Below are 19,968 nucleotides of genomic sequence, written 5' to 3' on the forward strand. Positions count from 1 at the left end.
CCGGATGACCGGAGATACTGAAGAATTTGCTCTTCGGTGGGCACTGCAGCCTGCCTCGGACTTCGAACCCAGCCATCAGTCAACCCTAGAAATCCTCCAGGTACCAGGTGCTGCCCAGGACACGCCATCGTAGACAGATTCCAACAAAACGTGCTCCGCAGCGGCACTCAGTCCGGCCGGGTTGGTCGCGCAGTACCCTACCAGTGAGCTTCCAGCGTTGTACGCGAGGTGGCAGCACAGGAAAATGAAAAAGGTGGATTGGGCCGTGAGGGGACGCAGGAATCACGCGTTGAGCGGCGAACAACCCAGCGCACATCCAAAGCGCGTTCATCACGAAGCTTGCGGCTTGCTGCCCGTTCGTTCGGCGCGGAAGCTATGCTGTCGTTCGTGGCATCGGGTTTGTCGAGAACGATGTGCCGACGAACTACGACTGCAACTCGAGTCCCGCGCGTTTCGACATGGCGCCTGGCAGCACTTCTACGTGGTTTGCCGCTCCGCGCGTCCGTTTCACCGTACGTAGCAGAGCGATTTGTCTAACGAGCAACGCGTCGCGCCGAACGGGCGATGACGTTCCGTGGACGCCTTGGCAGTGCTGCAACACGCTGTCTCGTTCCACTCCAAGACGAAGCTTAAGCGTCCTCCAATTTTATTTTTATATTTTGTGACATCTCTTCATGCCGACCTGCTTTTCAAAAGCACCTAAGTTTGGGCCAGTTGGTATTGATCCATCTTGAAAAAACGTAGCAGCAGGAAAAAACAGGGACGAAATAGATACACATACGACAGGACGAATGCTGGACTTCTGATTTTTATTGAGAAGACCAAAGCATACGTGCAGGGCTACTATCGCCTCGTGGCAATCAACCGTAACGATCCAAAAACGCCATTTAATTATCAAGAAGAGATAAGGAAGCGGTGCTGACACACTGACCACCTGCGTATCTGATGTGATATGCCTCAATAATCTCTTTACACCCGATCCTTTCCACGCCCAAGCAATTTATTTTTCCGAAATATGGGTTTACACTTACAATCCCGGCAGTGGATAGCATATGACCACTTTTTCCTTCTTTCACCAGATTGTAATGCTCCCCAGCTCTCTCATTAAAACAGCGTCCCGTTTGACCAATGTACACTCTATTGGAAGTGAGCGGAATGCGGTACACTACCTTAGTAGTGCAACGGGTGAAAACAAGTTCGTGGTTTATAGTGCAAATCGGCTTTTTCTTACTAACCATCATTGGACAAACTTTTCATAGCTTGCTTGGGGCGGAGAAGAGCACGTTAACATCGTATCTGCTTGCAACATTGTTAAGATTATGAGAAACTCTGTGAAGGTATCGAATTACTTGAGTTGACAGCCTCCGATCTTGCTTATCTGTCTTTTTGATGCGCATCAGAAAGGCAGATGGTCAGTGTGTCAGCATCGCTTCCTTCTCTCTTTTTGCTAATGAAATGGCGTATTTGGATCATTGCGGTTGATTGCCACGAGGCGATAGTAGCGCTGTACTTAAGCTTTGGTCTTCTCAATAAAAATCAGTTGGAAGTCCAGCATTCGTCCTGTCGTATGTGTGTCTACTTCGTCCCCATTTTTTCTGCTGCTAGGTTTATTCAAGATGAACCTGCTTTTCACCGGGGTGCAATTGTGGTTATCGCAACTATGACTGGGAGGGTCGTCATTTCTTCAGGGCACCGAAAGACACCAGCGCTGTCGAACAGGGACACAAGAAGAAGACGCGCAAGACAGGACGGGCACTGCGTGCGTGTTTCATAGCGCTGTGGTATTCTGTCGGCGGAAAACAATGAACCATCTAGCCCAGACCAAAATCCTCATTGAAGAAACCCACAGAGCTTAAAAGGTGGGAGCATACACTTTGCAGAAAAGATTGAAAATTTATTTCGAAATGCAATGTTTGTTATCTGAATAATCGCTATCGTAATGTGGTTCAAGCTCGGCTCCGGACCCGAAAGTCGCGGGTTCGACCCAGGCCGCGGCGGTCGCATTTCGATGGAGGCGAAATTCTACAGGCCCGTGTGCTGTGCGATGTCAGTGCCCGTTAAAGAACCCCAGGCGGTCCAACTTATCCGGAGCTCTCCACTACGGCGTCCCTCATAGCCTGAGCCGCTTTGGGACGTGAAGCCCTATCAAATCAAATCATGTTGTTCAAGGTAATGAAATATTTTTGGAGAGAAGGAAATGGATGTTGTTACCAGGAGCTCTCCTGAGGCTGCTCCCTTCATTGTGGGCACATATTTCAAAGCCGAAACACACTACGCCGAAGAGAAAGCCTCCAATCTTTCGCGCTGCTGTTAGTGTGGCGAGAGAAGTGCAGATGACAACTTGCAGGATTCCGAGAGCGTATCAGTGCAGTCCAAATTGGACAGCTGCGCTATAACTGTAAATTTAATTTTGATCATCTGGGGTCCACAGGATTACAGACAACGCAGTGAAAATTTGAATACTTTCGCGATTTGGAAACAAGACAGATGCCGGATATTTTACGCTCACTATCTAATGCAGGGGAACGTGCTTGTTCAGCAGACCATTCTGATTGATGAGCGGCTATCATGCACAAGTAAAAAACGCATACAGCAAGCTGCAGGAAAACCTATCACATCCCGTTGAGAGTGCTATTGATGTGGAAGCTCAACTGAAGCAGGTCAGTTCAATGAAATTGTGCGAGGGAGCCTCTACTCAAGAATAAGCAGAGCTAGGAGATATCGCAAGAACTTCTCTGCGTTCAGTAGCGTGGCTTTTTGGGCTTGTTGGTACATAGTTCCAATACACTGTAGCGCAGCAAAAGACGAGGACACAAGAGACGAGAAACGAACACCACGAGCGCTAACTTCCAACAAATTTTATTCTCCTGAAGCATCACATTTATACACCAGAAAACAGTAATCACATGTGCGAACAGTATCGATTTCTTAGAAAAACGAGCTCTTTATCTAAGAGGAGAATGGAAGGTGTGCTTACACACGAGCATCCTGACCTATTTATCTTTTCGGCTTCAATGATTTCGCGCGTTAACCTTTCTCTACTTTTTCCTATTACAAGACTTTTATCAAAAAGAGGCTTACAGGAGTTTGACTTGCATGCGAGAATGTGGTCAACCAGCGATCCGCCTTGCCCGTTTTTGACGTTGCGAGCGTGTTCCATTAGGCGCTCGTTCAGACATCTCCCCGTCTGGCCGATATAGTGTTTCCCGCATGACAAGGGAATTTGATATACAACACCTTCATCGCACGTGACGTAGGGCTTCTGGTGCCTAGTTGCGCATCCGCGCGCTTTGTTGGTGTTGGTTTTTCCCAGTTTGCACAACGTTGCAAGTTTTTTCGGCGCCGAGAACACGACGGTCGCATTCGCTTGTTGACCAATTCTTTTTTAAATTGTGGGAAATCTTGTGTAGATAAGGTAATACAACAAGGTTTTTCCGTTCACGACGAACTGGGTTTGGATTACATTGATTTTCTGGTTTCATTCTCTTAACAAGTTTTTCTGCAACAGAAACTTGAACATGGGAGGGGTATCCTGCATTACTATGCCTCTTGGACTGCTCTTGAAAACTATCGGTCATCATGTGCGGACAAGATTTCTGGAGAGCATTTTGAAAACATAAATTGACAATACCTCTTTTTATCAGTTTTGAATGAGCGGAGTGATATGGCAGCATCGGCTTGTTGCTTCGCGGCTGGTAGGCCCAGCATATGTGATGAGCGTGAAAGGCGAAGTTAATATCTAAAAATCTAATGGAGTTATCGATGGGCAATTCGCAAGTTAAAACAAGCGGTTTAAAATGTTCTGTCATGGTAGTTAAAATGCTATGAGCCTTTGACTCAAGTGAGCCTTGGTCACACTTAACAAGAATAAAAAAGTCATCAACAAATCTAAAGACCTTGATTACGTCCAAGCTGTCAAGGTGGCTGGAAACAGCCTCGTCAAGTTTTGTTAAAAACAGATTACTCAGAATTGGCGCTATGCACGACCCGATGCATATCCCTTCTTTCTGAAGGTAGGGTTTTCCTTCCCAGTTAATGAACGTTGACTGCAAGTAAATAGCTAAAATTTCTAAAAAACTGCTCGCAGGATACCCCTCCCATGTTCAAGTTTCTGTTGCAGAAAAACTTAAGAGAATGAAACCAGAAAATCAATGTAATCCAAACCCAGTTCCTCGTGAACGGAAAAACCTTGTTGTATTACCTTATCTACACAAGATTTCCCACAATTTAAAAAGAATTGGTCAACGAGCGAATGCGACCGTCGTGTTCTCGGCGCCGAAAAAACTTGCAACGTTGTGCAAACTGAGAAAAACCAACACCAACAAAGCGCGCGGATGCGCAACTAGGCACCAGAAGCCCTACGTCACGTGCGATGAAGGTGTTGTATATGAAATTCCCTTGTCATGCGGGAAACACTATATCGGGCAGGCGGGGAGTTGTCTGAACGAGCGCCTAATGGAACACGCTCGCAACGTCAAAAACGGGCAAGGCGGATCGCTGGTTGACCACATTCTCGCATGCAAGTCAAAACCCTGTAAACCTCTCTTTGATAAAAGTCTTGTGATAGGAAAAAGTAGAGAAAGGTTAACGCGCGAAATCATTGAAGCCGAAAAGATAAATAGGTCAGGATGCTCGTGTGTAAGCACACCTTCCATTATCCTCTCAGATAAAGAGCCCGTTTTTCTAAGAAATCGATACTGTTCGCACGTGTGATTACTGTTTTCTGGTGTATAAATGTGATGCTTCAGGAGAATAAAATTTGCTGGAAGTTAGCGCTCGTGGTGTTCGTTTCTCGTCTCCTGTGTCCTCGTCTTTTGCTGCGCTGCAGTGTATTGGTTCTCTGCGTTAACGTCGCGTCACGTTTGTCCTCATGGCTTGAGGCTGCGCAAATTCGACAAGCAAGAGAATCAGAAAAAGAAAACATCTTCAACAACCAAAGACATGAAGTGTTAGAAAATTGCTTCTGCGGAGTGCGGCAAGCAAGAAAAAGGGTGAAATTTTGCAGTTGAAAGATGAGCTCGAAAAGAGCTCAGAAGAGCATCTGGAACAGCATATAAAGGGCCTTCTACGTATAGATTGTCATGCTTATGAAAGTTACAAATATTGCTTAGATCGTGGTATATCATACCACATGTACTGTATCATGTTTAGTAATGGCAGGTTTCGTTAGCCGCCGCAGTGGCTCAGTGGTTATGGCGGTCCGCTGCTGACCCGAAAGACGCTGGTTCGATCCCGGCCGCGGCGATTGAATTTCGATGGCGGCGAAATGGTAGAATCTCGTGTACTGTGTGATATAAGCCCACGTTAAAGAACCTCAGGTGGTCCAATTTCCTGCGCACTTCAATACGGCGTCCCTTATAACCTGAGTCGCTTTAAACTAAACTAGTCATGGTATAATACATGCCGTATATATTTGCACTTTTTGACGTTTATGTCTACCAAAGAGGAAGCAGCGGTTTCATTTGCGTTGCTGTCGATTCTTGCAATTTTTTGTCCACTTTGATGAAGTTCTCGAAGTTGGTTGCCGCATCTCATTCAATTTCTGTATATGTCACTCGTTTTATGGACAAAACTGCATTTTCCCTCGATTTTCATTATTGCATTGATGAATTCTTTCCCTTTATGCAATTAACGCCTCTTTAAGTAATCCCCTTTTAATGATTTGATATACCGCGTGTTCAACATTGCAGTCCATGGTGCTAGTTTGCGATTACATTAATTTCTCTTCAAGCAGTAAACGCGTAGCTTCTTTCTTTTTTAAGGAGGAGGATAGAAAGAGGGCATTTTTAATAATAATAATAATAACTTGTTTATTTCCATCAGTGATGGGGGAGACTGCGGATAAAAGCCGCTTGACAACAAGCGACTTGACTGAAGCCCACAGCCTCCCTACAAAGCAGGCACGATAGGACAACAACAACAAAAAAAACCCCCCAAAAAACTCGCAGAAAGCACAATATTCAAAATTAATGCACGCACACTTGATAGTCACAACAGGTAAACATAACAAAAGGCAAGATAACACTTTTAGTTGTTATTGTAAGCAAGGATTGTTAATGAAATGTTGGCGTAGGGTTCGTACAGAAATCGTATGCAAATCTATACCTGATTTGTGAAATGAATTTAAAAGGGTTGGCAGTGTGTATGACACTTTTTGCCTGGAATAATTTACCCGCGCAGTGACCACTTTCCACGGTTCTGTGTAACGGGTGGTGTAGGAATGTGTTTTTATCGAGATCTGATAATTCATGAAAAAACTTGAGATTTTCTTTCACCTCCCGTTTGAAAGCGAGACTTAACTTATAGTTATAAAGATTAAACGCGCGTATTATGTTTGCTTTCGAAAATAGCTGTGAAGTATGGGAATGATACGGTACATTAAAAAGTGCTCGAACAATTTTTATTTAAGTATATGTATTCTTTCAAGATTTGTACGTGTCGTGGTACCCCATACCAATACACAATAATACAAAGAAGAAAAAAAGAGAGTATTGTAAATAAGAAGCTTTATATTGAAAGGTAATGTAGCTCTGTGTCGCGCCGTCATACCAACAACACGAGATAGCTTCCCTGATACAGATTCAATGTGCGCATCCCAAAGCATATTTTGTGTGAAGATAACTCCAAGTATTTTAACACTACTATCTATTTCGATTTTTTCGTTCTCGTAAAGAAGGATGATTAGACTGCTGTTTATTTGCTTCGATTTCGGTCTGAAAATTACGGCTTTTGTCTTTTTTGTATTAATTTGTAGACTGTTTCAAGGGCATACCACGAATGGAATAACAACTTCCTGTGATCACGCACAACAAATTTATTTTTATAAATAGATACGTGCTTGCTCAGTCATTGAATTCTATTCGGCGTGCGTACGTCCGTTCGCACTGATTTATCTTCCAGTCAATTCATTACACAACTCCTCCCACCGGACGTTCGGGATTATCAGAAGTAACACTTTGCAATGGTACATGGGGGAGTGCCGGTGAAGATATATTTTAGGCTATACATCAAAAGTAGCACACTAAGAAACGCGCTTCTGATTAGACGACGACGGAGGCAGTTTGCTTCTATTCTGCGTTAACTGTCCCGTTTCACGCGAGTAGCCAGACTTCGTGCACTGACTTCTCTTGCTAACCAGCTTTAATGCAGGCAATCTGCGCAGCATCGCAGCAAACATGACACTCACTAACTTCCTTTCTAAGGTTGGAGTGCACCCATGCACTGAAACTTTGTCTGCTCTGTTTACATTATAAGAACTACACAGGGGAGCATGCGCTGCGAAACTCAAGCGAAACTCAAGCACGAAACTGTGCTGGTGAGCAAGTGGACAGCGTTGTCGTGCTTGTTTCACGGTATTAACAAGCTAATTTCGCATCACACAAACGCATTCTCCAAGATAATGCGCAGCGTCGAAGCGAAAGCTGAAGTTAAGTAATTATTATTTTACTGCAGCCATGTAAAGTGCACCGGAAGCTCGCGAATACCATATGCGTGCCGGCCGCTCCATGCTTACGCGCCGCGTGTAGCTGACGGCACGGCCCGGCAAGGAGCAAGACTCGACTGCAGCGCTGTTAGTTCTCGCGACCGCCACTTGGGACACACTCCTCCGCTGGCCGGTTCCTGGCCTGACTTTCGGCAATGCGGTCCTGTGCATGGGACCAGATGTTCAAGCAAGGTTAGAAACTAAACAACGTGGCGTAGGGAGGCTAGCTTTGGGAGCACATGGCAATCAGGGGGTACAGGGTGATATGGGATGGGCGTCGTTCGAGAGCAGAGAAGCTAGCAGTAAGATAGCATTTGAGGAGCGATTGAGAAAAATGGGGGAGAAGCAGTGGGCTCGGAAAGTTTTCAGATACCTGTGTATAAAGAATGTTCACACGAAATGGAGAAAGCGAACTAGAAAATGGACAAGCAAATATCTGGACAGCAGTAGAGGGGCAAATCAGCAATAATCATTAAGAAAAAGGTTAATGAAACAGAGAAAGCTCTGTGAAAAACAGGGATGCTGATGAAATCGGCACTGGGAGCATACATGATCTTTAAGCAGTAAATTGCCAGAGAAAATATCTATTATAATTATAGAGGAAGCTCTTTGAGGGCAGGACGGGAGTTTTGCGGAGTGACATACCATGAGATAGACACGTTTTGCGTTCCGTGCGGAGAGGAAGAGGAAACGGCTGAACATTTGATACTTTTCTGTAAAAGGTTTCACCCTGCAGTGGAAAGCAGCGAGGCTGATTTATCCAAAGCATTGAGGTTTATGAACAGTGAAGGAAAAGTAGATTTTAAGCGGGTCGAATTAACGAAGCGAAGGTTATCTGATTGGTGGCTAAAATCAAGACAAGAGTAAAGTTCCACAAGTGATGGCTAGGTGGCTTGAACCACCGCCCGATTAAAAGGGTTCGGCCTTATCCATCCATTCCATCCATCCATCCATCCATCCATCCATCCATCCATCCATCCATCCATCCATCCATCCATCCATCCATCCATCCATCCATCCATCCATCCATCCATCCATCCATCCATCCATCCATCCATCCATCCATCCATCCATCCATCCATCCATCCATCCATCCATCCGTCCGTCCGTCCGTCCATCCATCCGTCCGTCCGTCCGTCCGTCCGTCCATTCATCTATCGGTATGGGCGCTGTGAAATTGAGTTTGTTCCAGTAACAGTAACGTTGCTCTGAAGCGGAGCTTTTCCCAACGAAGTGAACTCGTCGATGTTATTGCGTTTTTTCGGATCGTGAACTAGATTTAAACTGAGTGTGGGACTTTTGCTTCGTCTTGTCTTGCCTATAGCAAATTGGATGGACGATAAATCCGGCCTCTTTTTTTATTTCGCTGCACGATTCGGTAGCTTCTAGGACTAATGATTACCGGTTTGTTGTAGAAATTGATCTCTTCATCCAAAACGGAGGGCGTATCACCGGAGTTGTCTGCTTATGTTGAATGATGTAACATAAAGCATAATGAGCCACAAAATGCTTGCATTTACTGCGCGAAAACATGCATTTCCTGTTCTAGAACTCTCAATTAGCTGTTGAAGCGTCCTACATCCCGACCGTGTGCAATATCTGCCAGCGTGAAACCGCTAATGTGCACGGATGGTCAGCCGCCAGCGATGCGCTGCTGCACGACGCGTTTGACATGCCAGAGGTGGTTTTAAGGCAAAAGCGTTTAAGCGCTCATACTCGCGTTGACGGTGTCCGTCCGGCACATCGTGGTGCAGTGCCAGCTGCTGCCTTTCACTCACTGGCACGCATCCTTCTCCCTTCCCCAGCAGCGGGCGGCGCATGCTCATGTGCGCATAGCAACAGGGATGTCAGTCCCGCTGCTGGCCCCAGTGGCAGCTGTGGCGCGCGGCGCACGCGTAGTTGTGTATAGCAACAGTATGGACCTCCTTCACCCCGCGACGTCACGAAGATGCGGTGGCGCTGATGTTAGCAGCGACTTTCGCATGGTAGGCAAAACAGGTTCCGCTTGCCCGTGCCTACCGCAGCTGCCGCAGCTACCGGCGGCTGCTTCAAGCCTGTGCACTGCAGAAGCAACATGTATTGACCAGCTGCGTCACTGCTGGATCCGCGTAGTAGCATAAAAAATATTAAATTAGCCTCGATAGGTTTCTCGCGCATAAATGCCGCATTCGGAAACTGGCTAACAGGTATTGGGCCACGGTAGTAAAGCGCGAAGTCTGGGAGTCGATAGGCACTGCCACTAAATGCACTTAATAACTTGCAAGTTAATGCGTTCATTCACCTGAACTTCAGGATAGTAGGCTGATAATTGCTCAAGGAAAAAAAAAGACATATGCAGCTGCACACTGTTAGATGCGGGCCCCTGGTTCGCTTGTGCCGTCTCTCGCCAAGGTCGGTGTCGCTGGGTTCCGGATCGGGAGACTGCTGTAGTGGGGGTGACGAAGAGATGAGAGGGTCTTCGAGGTGAAGAAGAGACTGAAGGGTTTATTTACATTTATACAAAGATCGAAAGAGTGAATCGGGAGCTGGCGAACACACGCCAGATCGCTGCTTAAATAGGGTCCCCTGTCCCCAGGTCCCTAGTTGGGGAATCTAGTTCATTAAAAATGCGTCGAATCACTGTGATGTAGATCACGTGTCCAGTCTTCCGGGTCCGCCCCCAGCCACACACTCTTGCCACTTCTGGCAGATCAGGGTCCGCGCTGTCCAGGCTTCAGTGATGAATAGCCCGAAGGGGGTCCCATGGCCGCGTCGAAGGTCAGTCACCTGCACTTCACAGCGGTAGCGTGGGAGCGAAAGGATCCCACCGCAGTTCGCAGAAGCTTTCACGTAGAGCGTGGGAAAGCACAGTCTAAGACGAAGTTGTTTTCGAAGCACGAGGATTCCGGAGACGTTGGCTTAGTCAAACCCGGCCGCATTTGTCACGGCTCATTTGCAGTTCCGCCGCTCGCCGGCTCCCCCGTCGTCCCCTCCGGGAGAAACATGTCCCGGGTGGGTCCGGCGTGGAGAACAAAAGACAGGTTTACCAAAGCCGTTCTCAGACAGCGGAGAGCCGTTTCACCCCGTAAACAGAAGGGGGGGGGGGGGGGGGGGAAGGACCCTTGTAGACGCCACCACCTGCACTCGTAGCGCTGCAACCACATCGACGGCCCCTTGAAGCCTCGGTAGATTGATGATTCCCAGTGTTTGGCTTGAATATTCTTGGCATGTTGGCGTCTCCAAACGTAACAACACGTACTTATCACCTTGAGCCGGAGTGCACGAGGCGCCGACAGGTTCCCTCGCCCCCAAGTAATGCGTTTTTTTTATAATAGCACACCATGTTTTAATGGCGCGTTTTATGACATTCAATATTTACTTGATACTGTTTCTTGATATGACGACGTAATTATTTCATTCGAGTAGAAAGAAGTCTGGTAAGTTGTGTCAATCTTGCGCGGTCGCGTTGGTGTGCTTAGAATAGCATACCTTAAGTGTGCTAAACGCCATATGCTTTTACATTGCATCATGCATGTGTCATGTTTCATGAGGTAGTACATGACCGCGAAGCTTGTTTGGAAAGAAGCAGCCGAAGGCGTGCTACTAACAGACACGTGGCGAGATTGAGAGGGGACGCGGCAATGAAAAGTGTTTTCGTTATCCATGCATGCGATATGTAACTAAACTTGGTGCAAATATGAAATTCCTGCGCTAGTTTCACTAATTCCCTTTATTTATAGCTATACCTGGTGCAGTTCTGGGTAATTATAATTTACACCGTCGTCAAGTCCCCCCCAAGGTCTCAAATAATTTAGTAGATAGTGCGGTTTTTTTATGCCAGCATGTGCATAAAGCCCCGTTCATTACGATGACGCAATTAGTTCTTTTTCTATATGATCAGTACTTATGCATGCATAGTTACATGAAAACGTTTCTTACAAGAAATAACTAACACAGTACTGCGCGTGTAGGGAAAAAATCGAGAGATTTATTACGCTCCTCAACGTCTCAGGAATAGTTTGCGACAAATGGAATCATTTGATTTTCATGCGAATTACGAAGGTGAGTGATCCAGTCGCAGAAAATGTGAGAGGTCACAAAACGAACCTTAAAGTTTATTCCCTCGTTTATGGCATCTTCGCTTTCGCTTTGGACAAAGAAATGCGGCACTGAAATCAAAGAAATTACCTCACAATTTTTGACGACCACACTTCTAAAAAGCGTAATTTATAAATTTGTACTCAATAATTTGCTATAATTTTTCGTCACGAAACTAGACTTCAGGGCTAGGAAAGAAATAATTCTAGAAATAAAAAAATTTCACCAGATCGACCACCTTAATAAGAGGACAAGTCGGCCTGGCTGGTGCGTGGTCATGCGGCTAAAAACAGCGCTAAGCGAGACAGGAGATGAGGGACACGACGCTGTCCCCACTTTTCGCACAGCGCGACACGTACGTATGTGAGCAGACGATGAGCGCATGTCTGCTCCGACGAAACAAGGCCAGCACTTCCCCTCACTATTGTCCCGAAGTAAAATCATTCCGGCTAGTGCAGAGTGTCAAAACTTGTTTTATTCAATGCCTAGCGCATAAACGGCAGGAACGCTTTCTAAATGTTTACTACTAACCATATATATAAAATACAGTGGCAAACTATATCTCTTTATAGGCCGCACGTGGCCAACGCGAGCTCGTGTACTTCAACAAATTGCTAAGTTGGAAGCATCGACCATTGCTATGATTCGCAGAAACTGGAAACGCGCCTACAAGCCTTGAAAACCCGCGCTCAACGCCTATCCGCAACGCCACTCCCCGACCTTTTGCCTACCACGAGCTCGCTAGCGACTGCAGCGCCACCTCGTTTGTTTACAAACATGCAGGAGGTCTATAGACCAGATCCCTTTACCGTCTCACGCAGGCTGCCGGAGCGCTCCTATTCTCGACACCAGGCGCCATCTGTCGGCGCGCCCGGCACGTTGGACTGCGGGCGGGAGCTCCGGCGGCGCGTAGAATGCGTGTTTACGTGTTCTTCGCTTCCGTCGCTGATGCGCTCTATCGCCTAACGTATGTGGGTGTGTGCTGTGCATCACTACTCACATTTCCCCAGGCCGTTCTACAGTTCTGACACCCATTGTTACACGTTGTTGCACACATATCCGAGGGTAGTCGACCAGGTAGGCTGCGGACTGGAAACAGGTATACTTACAAGCACATTCCTGCTCTGGCGTGTCGTTTGTTTCCGTCTTTTACGTATGATACCATCTATGATAGGTCTATGCATCATAATGTATATTGATTGATTTGACTCGATGGTGCAGTGATGTGCAAGCGGTAACCGGATCGGCCAGCTGCAGACCGAAGTTGTCCAGGCGAAGCGCGTGTTTTCAATCACCAGCACGCCTTCGACATCCACGCGCTGGGCTTGCTATTGTTCCTGTTAAACAAATTTCGTGCACGGGGATGTAAGCACGACCGCTACCAATTTAAATTACTATTTCCGCATATATCTCAGAGGGATTGTCGGGTTAAACGCCTGACCATAGTATCTCTCTGTTTGTTCTTCCTTTTGTGTGTTTCTCGAATAAACGCGCAGTTGCGAGTAAGCGCTTGTGTGGTTTGGTCTCTCTTGTCTGTTGTCCTAAGTGCGCTTTATAATTTTTGAAAATGAAAAACCAACTAGCTCAGATGTCAATTCTGCTATCTCTCTGTTGTTGGTACCTGCCTGAATCACAGCAATATATGCGCGATTTTACATTCTATGGCACTTGGCCAAGCGGCTACGCGACGCTGTCACACGCACCGAGAGATTCCGAATAAAATAAACGCGACTTCGGGCCGCAGAATTCGTGAAAGCTGGCCTCTCTGCTGATATTGATTCAATCTTTGATTAATTAAGCGAAAATACGTTTTTATGCGCCAGATAGCACATACCATGACAAAAATTGTTTTCCCTGTGACTCAGTCGAGCTCACAACAATAACTTGTTGATGTAACTGTCACCCCACGTAGCTGGCGACAAGAAAGCCCTAATTGTGGTGGGTGTTTTATTGTGTAACAAAAGATAAAAACAGCGCCAATTTTGACACAAACCACACAGAAAAACCAGACAATACGTGCACTGTCCCGTCCTGCAAGAGGTACTGGGTGCTTTAACGCAGGCAGGAAGGATTAAGAGCGCATGGGAACCGAAATTGCGTGCCAGATGTGCACATAATGCTTGATACAGACCAAGAAGGTTTTCTGTGTGATGGAGCTCCAAGGCGGTAGCGGCATACGCGCGAGCACGTGCTAAGAACCGGCACAATTAACGTGAATGCCAAACTAAATGTCACGATTAACACTTCAGTTTCATCATTTTGATAACGCAGACTTCCTGCATCACAACCACGCTGTGGAAGTATTCTGGACAACGTGCTTTTAGCGTCCGCAGGGCAAGGCTGTATGCAGGCGTGGCCTCGGAGCTGCCGCAGCCCCGCTGTCGCCAGTGAAAAGCCCGCATCATCGCGGCGCGCCAGTCGGTGGAAAATGGCCGCACCCGAGAGCGGCTCTGGATTCTGGCCCATAGCAACAGGCAGTCGAGGTGACACAGTAATCAGGATAGCTTTCGCCATGCACAGTTTAGGCCCCTCAGTTTTTTTCGGCGTCCCTTACGGTTCTTGATAGCGACTGGGATGTGGCTCTGCATTGAGCCCGCGAGTTAGCTTGCAAGTTAGTGTTCAGGCGTCAGTGTGGGGATGCCTGCGCTTCGTACCATGTCGAACTTGTGAAAACTTCGTCTGCGAAGTCTCCCAACGTATCTATGAAGAGAAACACAGCAAGATTTTTTTAGCCCATCCCTTTTTTTTATTTTTGGCGGAAAAATTAGAAACCTATCAGCGCCATCTCGCGGCTCTTGCAGTGCCTGTATAAAAGGAATAAAAAATGTGAATAACCGTCTGCACAGTCGTCCGATGACAGCACCAATTTACGTTCAGCGATGTTGCAGACGGAAATTCGTCACGGCGCCTTGGTTCAGAACAACACGGAGCGCGCATAGTGCAGCGAGCGACTGCGTGCCACAAATTTTCCTCTCTATTCTCTTTCACCCTCAAGATAAATGTAATACGCAGTGTTATGCGAACAAGCTATCTGCCTTTTATATACCATAGGCGGTCGGCGGCTGTAGTGGCCGCCTTCTGTCACTGAAAAGCCATACGTATTGCGTACAATATTTTCTTCTTTAAGTACACCTGTGGCCTTTAGTAAGCGGGGCAGAAATAGAGTATCTGAACTATTGTTGCAATTTGTTAAAGTTCATTAGGCAAATAAACCAGCTTTGATATTATCCCTTTTATAGCGTAATCCGATTGGCAACTAAACTTGTGGCTGAATGTTTCTTCTCGCGCATTCGTCTCGTTCCATTTGTCGGCAAATAGCAAAAGCGCCGCTGGACGGTTCCCTGCGGCAGCCGCAAGGCAGTGACATCCTGCCGCCGCTCACAGTCGCAGCCGAACCGGCATCCGCTTCCGGCGTTTTGTCCAATCAGGTGCGGTGGCTGCTCCAGATATCTGGGATTACAACACTGCAACTGGCGTCGGTTTATGTCCACCACCTCACGGTCAAGGCACAACGTTGGGAACAGCCGGGGGTGACATATGCAAGCGACCTTGGGCAGCAGGTCATGCACGTTGGCGTTCTGCCGACAACACAGCCTGTCGTTCCTTAGCGACGGTTGGCATTCGCTGCATATACACCTGTAAAGGCAGAGCAGGATTTATTAATATATTCACTGGACCAGTTTATAAATGGAAATTGAAGTAAGCGCTTCCTTTGCAGTCGTGTTGAAGCGCAGCGTCCTGCTATCACTCAGCATCGCCTCTGTCGTCACGGCGTGTCGTCGTGAAATGGGGAATCGCTTGTGCTAAAACTTACTGTCGAATTGTTCGCTTGCATTTCCTGATGAATTTAGGAACGGTCACTGATTTTGATTCTCCGTCCTACATGGTGCTCTCAAAGCGATTCGGTCTTTGCGCACCATGGCAGGGCAGCAGTGGGCGCATGCTTCTCGTTTGCCTACCTGTGTCGTCATCACTGATGTCACGCAAAGCAGCTCTCCGGGTCCCGCGCGGGAGATTCGATTTTAATTCATGCTTTCTCATCATCATCATCATTTATTGATTCCTTAAGGAACCTTTACAGGGTATTACAAAGAGAGGGGGGGGGGGGGGCGACGTACGTAGGACAATACAACAAAGCCAAAGAGTGAAAAAAAAGAAAAACAAATCTAGTAAAACACACACACACACACACACACACACACACACACACACACACACACACACACACACACACACACACACACACACACACACACACACACACACACACACACACACACACACACAAATATATATATATATATATATATATATATATATATATATATATATATATATATATATATATATATATATATATATATATATATACATACATACATACATACTTTGAGGGCAATTAGGACAATGAATACAGAAAATAACATCAAATGAGAACAAAATTAAAACAGTTACAAAAAAAACCAATAGAGTAGAGAAGGGGATTTACAAACGAGTTGCTCAAGCACATCAAACTAAGGGCGAGAAAAGAAATATCTACAAATTTAATGTTAAAAGACAGACAGTAACCGGTCTTTGAATTTGACAAATTCACTTTCCATGACAGTAGAATCTGGCAATTCATTCCATTCCTATATTGCAATTGGTAGAAATGACTTATTAAAAGCACGTGGGTGATGTTGGAGCGTTTGCGCGAAACTTGCATAAACTTGCATTTTGAGATATTAAGCTGCATCAGCCACTTATTGCACAAGTCATTTATTAAAATCAAGTCATCCTGAAGCGTCGTCTGGTCAGTTTGAGATGAAATTCGGCGCTAGAGGACACAGAGAGCTGCTAAGAGACGTATTGATGATGAAATGCCACAAGGGAGGCCTTTGATATAGATGAGAAAAAGAAGCGGGCCAAGGACTGAGCCTTTTGAAACGCCAGAAAGAACCTTGCTTGAGGCTAAAGCAAAAAAGACGAACTGCGCAACAAGAACACGGACGAAAGGGAGGCAGACACACACTTCTGCGTTAGTGTGTGTCTGCCTCCCTTTCGTCCGTGTTCTTGTTGCGCAGTTCGTCTTTTTTGCATTATGATCAACCAACTAGCCCGACAAGTCCTGTTGAGGCTAAAGGATGCCCTCCTATGACGGTGAACTGAAAGCGGTCGGTGAGGAAGCATTTGATCCATGATAAGATTAATGGGCCCAGGCTGAGAGAAGAAAGTTTAGCTGCTAGCTTAAAATTATTGTTTGCTTAATGTAAAAACTGGTCTCGTACGGTGATGAGAAAGCCGTCTGCAATATATATTAATCAACCATTAACTGAATACAAACAGAAAATCGTTGGAGTCAAAGCTTAGATCAGTGCAGCAAGCTATGGACAGGAAAATGATGGGAGTAACGTTAGGAGAGAGGAAGAGGCCAGAGTGGGTCAGAGAACAAACGTGAGTTAATGACGTCCTAGCTGAAATCAAGAGGATGAAATGGGCATGGGGAGTGCATGTATTGCGAAGGCACGATAACCGATGGCCATTAAGAGTAACGGAATGGGACCAAGAGAAGGCAACTGTAACAGGGGGCGGCAGAAATTTAGCTATATGGGGAACGAGATTAAGAAGTTTACTGGGATAGGGTGGCCGCAGCTGGCCCAGGCAAACATCTTAAGGGAAACAATTTTTCAATATTTTTACTAAACGATGAAAGTATGGAGATGGGTCAGTAATTAGTTTCAAGCTCTTTCTCCACTTTTATAAACTTAGGAATGATTTTTCTTTCTTTAAGATGTCGAGAAAAATGGCAGTGCTGAAAATTAGTTTGATTATATAGCTAATTGTGTTAGTTATTGCAGAAGCAGCTGATTTAAAATGGCACACGCAAATGCCGTCTAAACCTAAGCTTGTATTTATGAGTTGAGAAATAGTTAGATGCACTTCATCAGGGGCAGCTGGGAAAAGATGAAAGGAATGGGAAGAACAGTGCAAGCTTGATTGTGAAATTGAGTGCAAATGATTGCAAAAAGCATTAGCAACATAATTATGCTTGGTTTATGGCTAATAGGGGCAAAGCTACTAAGGCTATGAGGGACGCCGTAGTGGAGGGCTCCGGAAATTTCGACCACCTTGGGTTCTTTAACGTGCACTGACATCGCACAGTACACGGGCCTCTAAAGTTTCGCCTCCATCGAAATTCTACCGCCGCGGCCGGGATCGAACCCGCGTCTTTCGTGTCGGCAGCCGAGCGCCATAACCACTGAGCCACTGCGGTGGCTTCATTATGCTGATCAAACGTTATGGCCTTAAAGGTATCTTTAGATATAGGAGTACTGTGAGGGTGGGCATTCAGACATTCGTTCAATGGTTTGCACTGTTCTTGGAGTTATTTTTGTTTATTTAGATTAACAACATTATGGTGTTTCTCAAAGATATTAAGATTAAAGGCTGACGTTTAGTTTTCCTGCATAGGCTACCTTTTTGCGAATGCTTTTCAAAAGCACATTAGTGATCCAAGGATTAAAGCGGAATTTGTATTTTGTCTTATATTCGAGAGTAGTAGCGCTGGAAGAACAGGCTCTTAGGAAGTTGGTAAAATGTTTCGGAGAGGAGGTATAAAAATACTCAAGTACTTGCATAGGGTTGTATATGCTATAAACTACCGACCAGTCAGTAGCAGTTCCTGATTCAATGAATTTTTCATCATTTAACAGAGATGTGAAGTATGATGGGCTGGGGCAGGGCGCTATGGCCAATTGATGGGCACAAAGGTAGGAAAATAGTCAGTGATGTCGGTGCTTGCCTCTAAAGCATATGACTTGATTCCCCTTCCCCCACCTGGTGTTCAGGAGTATGATCCGGAGCTGTTCAGCAAGGCTCTGCCGTGCCTGACGGCCATAGCGTGCGCCCTGCCCCCCGACTACTCCCTCACCGAGGGGCACGACGAAGACTGGTGCAAGCAGAGCACAGCCGCCTCTGGCCCCTATGTGCCCGAACCGGTCAACACCTCTGGGTGAGAGACACACGGTGCATGTGCTACTTAAGTAAGACAGGCTTTTGGGGAGCAAGATGTTTTTTGAGTTCCCAGTTATAGCGGCACCATAAAAAAGTAAAGGTTCGCCAAATAGAGGGAACAGTTGACGAGGACGATGCAGCTGTGAGAGTTCTCCTTGGTGTCACCTTTCTCTGTGCAATATAGAGGGATTTGTTCAGAAAAGCTGGTGGCCTAGCCTGGGCTTGTTACTGTGGACAGCTCAGCACGAGCGTGATGATGCACCTGGTTTTTGTTGTTAGTTCTAATATACATATCGTTCTGCATGTCAAAGGAGTTTGCGCGTGTTTTGTTACTGTGGGCATTTGAACACTCAAAAAGCAGGGGACAGGAGTTCAGCACAGTGCCGCACAATTTGTGCGCCATGCAGAGTTCTCTGTCATTTTCAGTCTCATAGAATTCTCTGGGAGAGGGGGGGGGGGGGGTGCTGTAATTCCATAATCTTCATATGCGGCCCACAGGGAGTGTTGTCACTGTGGCTAAGGTGGGTTTTTGCTGGGTCCTGAACCAAAGAAGGGAAATGAGCGATTAAGCAGTTTGGAAAGACTGTCCTCTCAGTTCGTTTGCGGAAGTAGTAAATTATGTGCAAGTAGTATTAACTGCATGTTTATGAGCTCATAGAATTTTACAATGTTCAAATATATGCAGGAAATAAAGCTAATCAAGTAACGCAGATTGTTGTTTGCACAACATGTGTAAATAGTTGGCTTGGTAAGCCTTCAGGAGCGCATGCAAATCTGTCAATGGAGCTTACATTTTTATGCCTTTTGTGTACGCTCATTTTAATATATATGTAGCTGCATCTTCCCAGGTTTTTCACAATCCAGAGGAGGAAATAATTATGGTTACCAGCAACAAATACCTGAACATCATGCAAAAACTTGTAGTGGCTAAAAGACATGGACAGATACAAAGTAGACAAGATGAGCGTTCTCTGTTGTCCGTTAACATGCGCATTGTCTGTTTTGTATCTGCCCTTGTCTTCCACTCAGTTCTTCCCAAACCACCACCCTGAACCAGTGCATGTTTGTATGTTTATGCTTTGCAAAATGCTGGCTTCCACCACATGAAGTGTAGTGATAAGACGTGGCACGTTTTCCGCCTTTGCTCTTTAGAATCCAGCTGAGCCAGGACCTGAACAATATTGTCCAACGCTTCTCGGAGCACTTCCACGATGCCTGGGCAATGCGAAAGGTGACTGCTTGCACTATTTATAACTACTCTAATGAAAACATTTTTTTGTAGAAAACATATATAGTATAATGCTGTTTCATGTTTCAATCCTTTGAGCTCATTGTGCAGGCTAGCTGGTTGGACAGATACCATCACTGTGTACTGTTTTTTCACTTCACTTTATTAGCTTAAAGGCCACCGGAAT

At 45.9% G+C, this 19,968-nt stretch overlaps 1 protein-coding gene across 1 annotated transcript in view; it reads left to right on the forward strand.

Moving 5' to 3' along the window:
- Window positions 1-19,968, forward strand: part of RyR (Ryanodine receptor) — a 1,185,515-nt gene that overhangs the window by 614,704 nt on the left and 550,843 nt on the right. The window contains 2 exon segments of the mRNA XM_077638630.1: window positions 18,388-18,551; window positions 19,706-19,784. Of these exon segments, the coding sequence (XP_077494756.1) occupies window positions 18,388-18,551; window positions 19,706-19,784 (243 nt within the window).

This window comes from Amblyomma americanum, chromosome 9 (genome assembly GCF_052857255.1).
Source record: "Amblyomma americanum isolate KBUSLIRL-KWMA chromosome 9, ASM5285725v1, whole genome shotgun sequence".
NCBI lineage: Eukaryota > Metazoa > Arthropoda > Arachnida > Ixodida > Ixodidae > Amblyomma > Amblyomma americanum.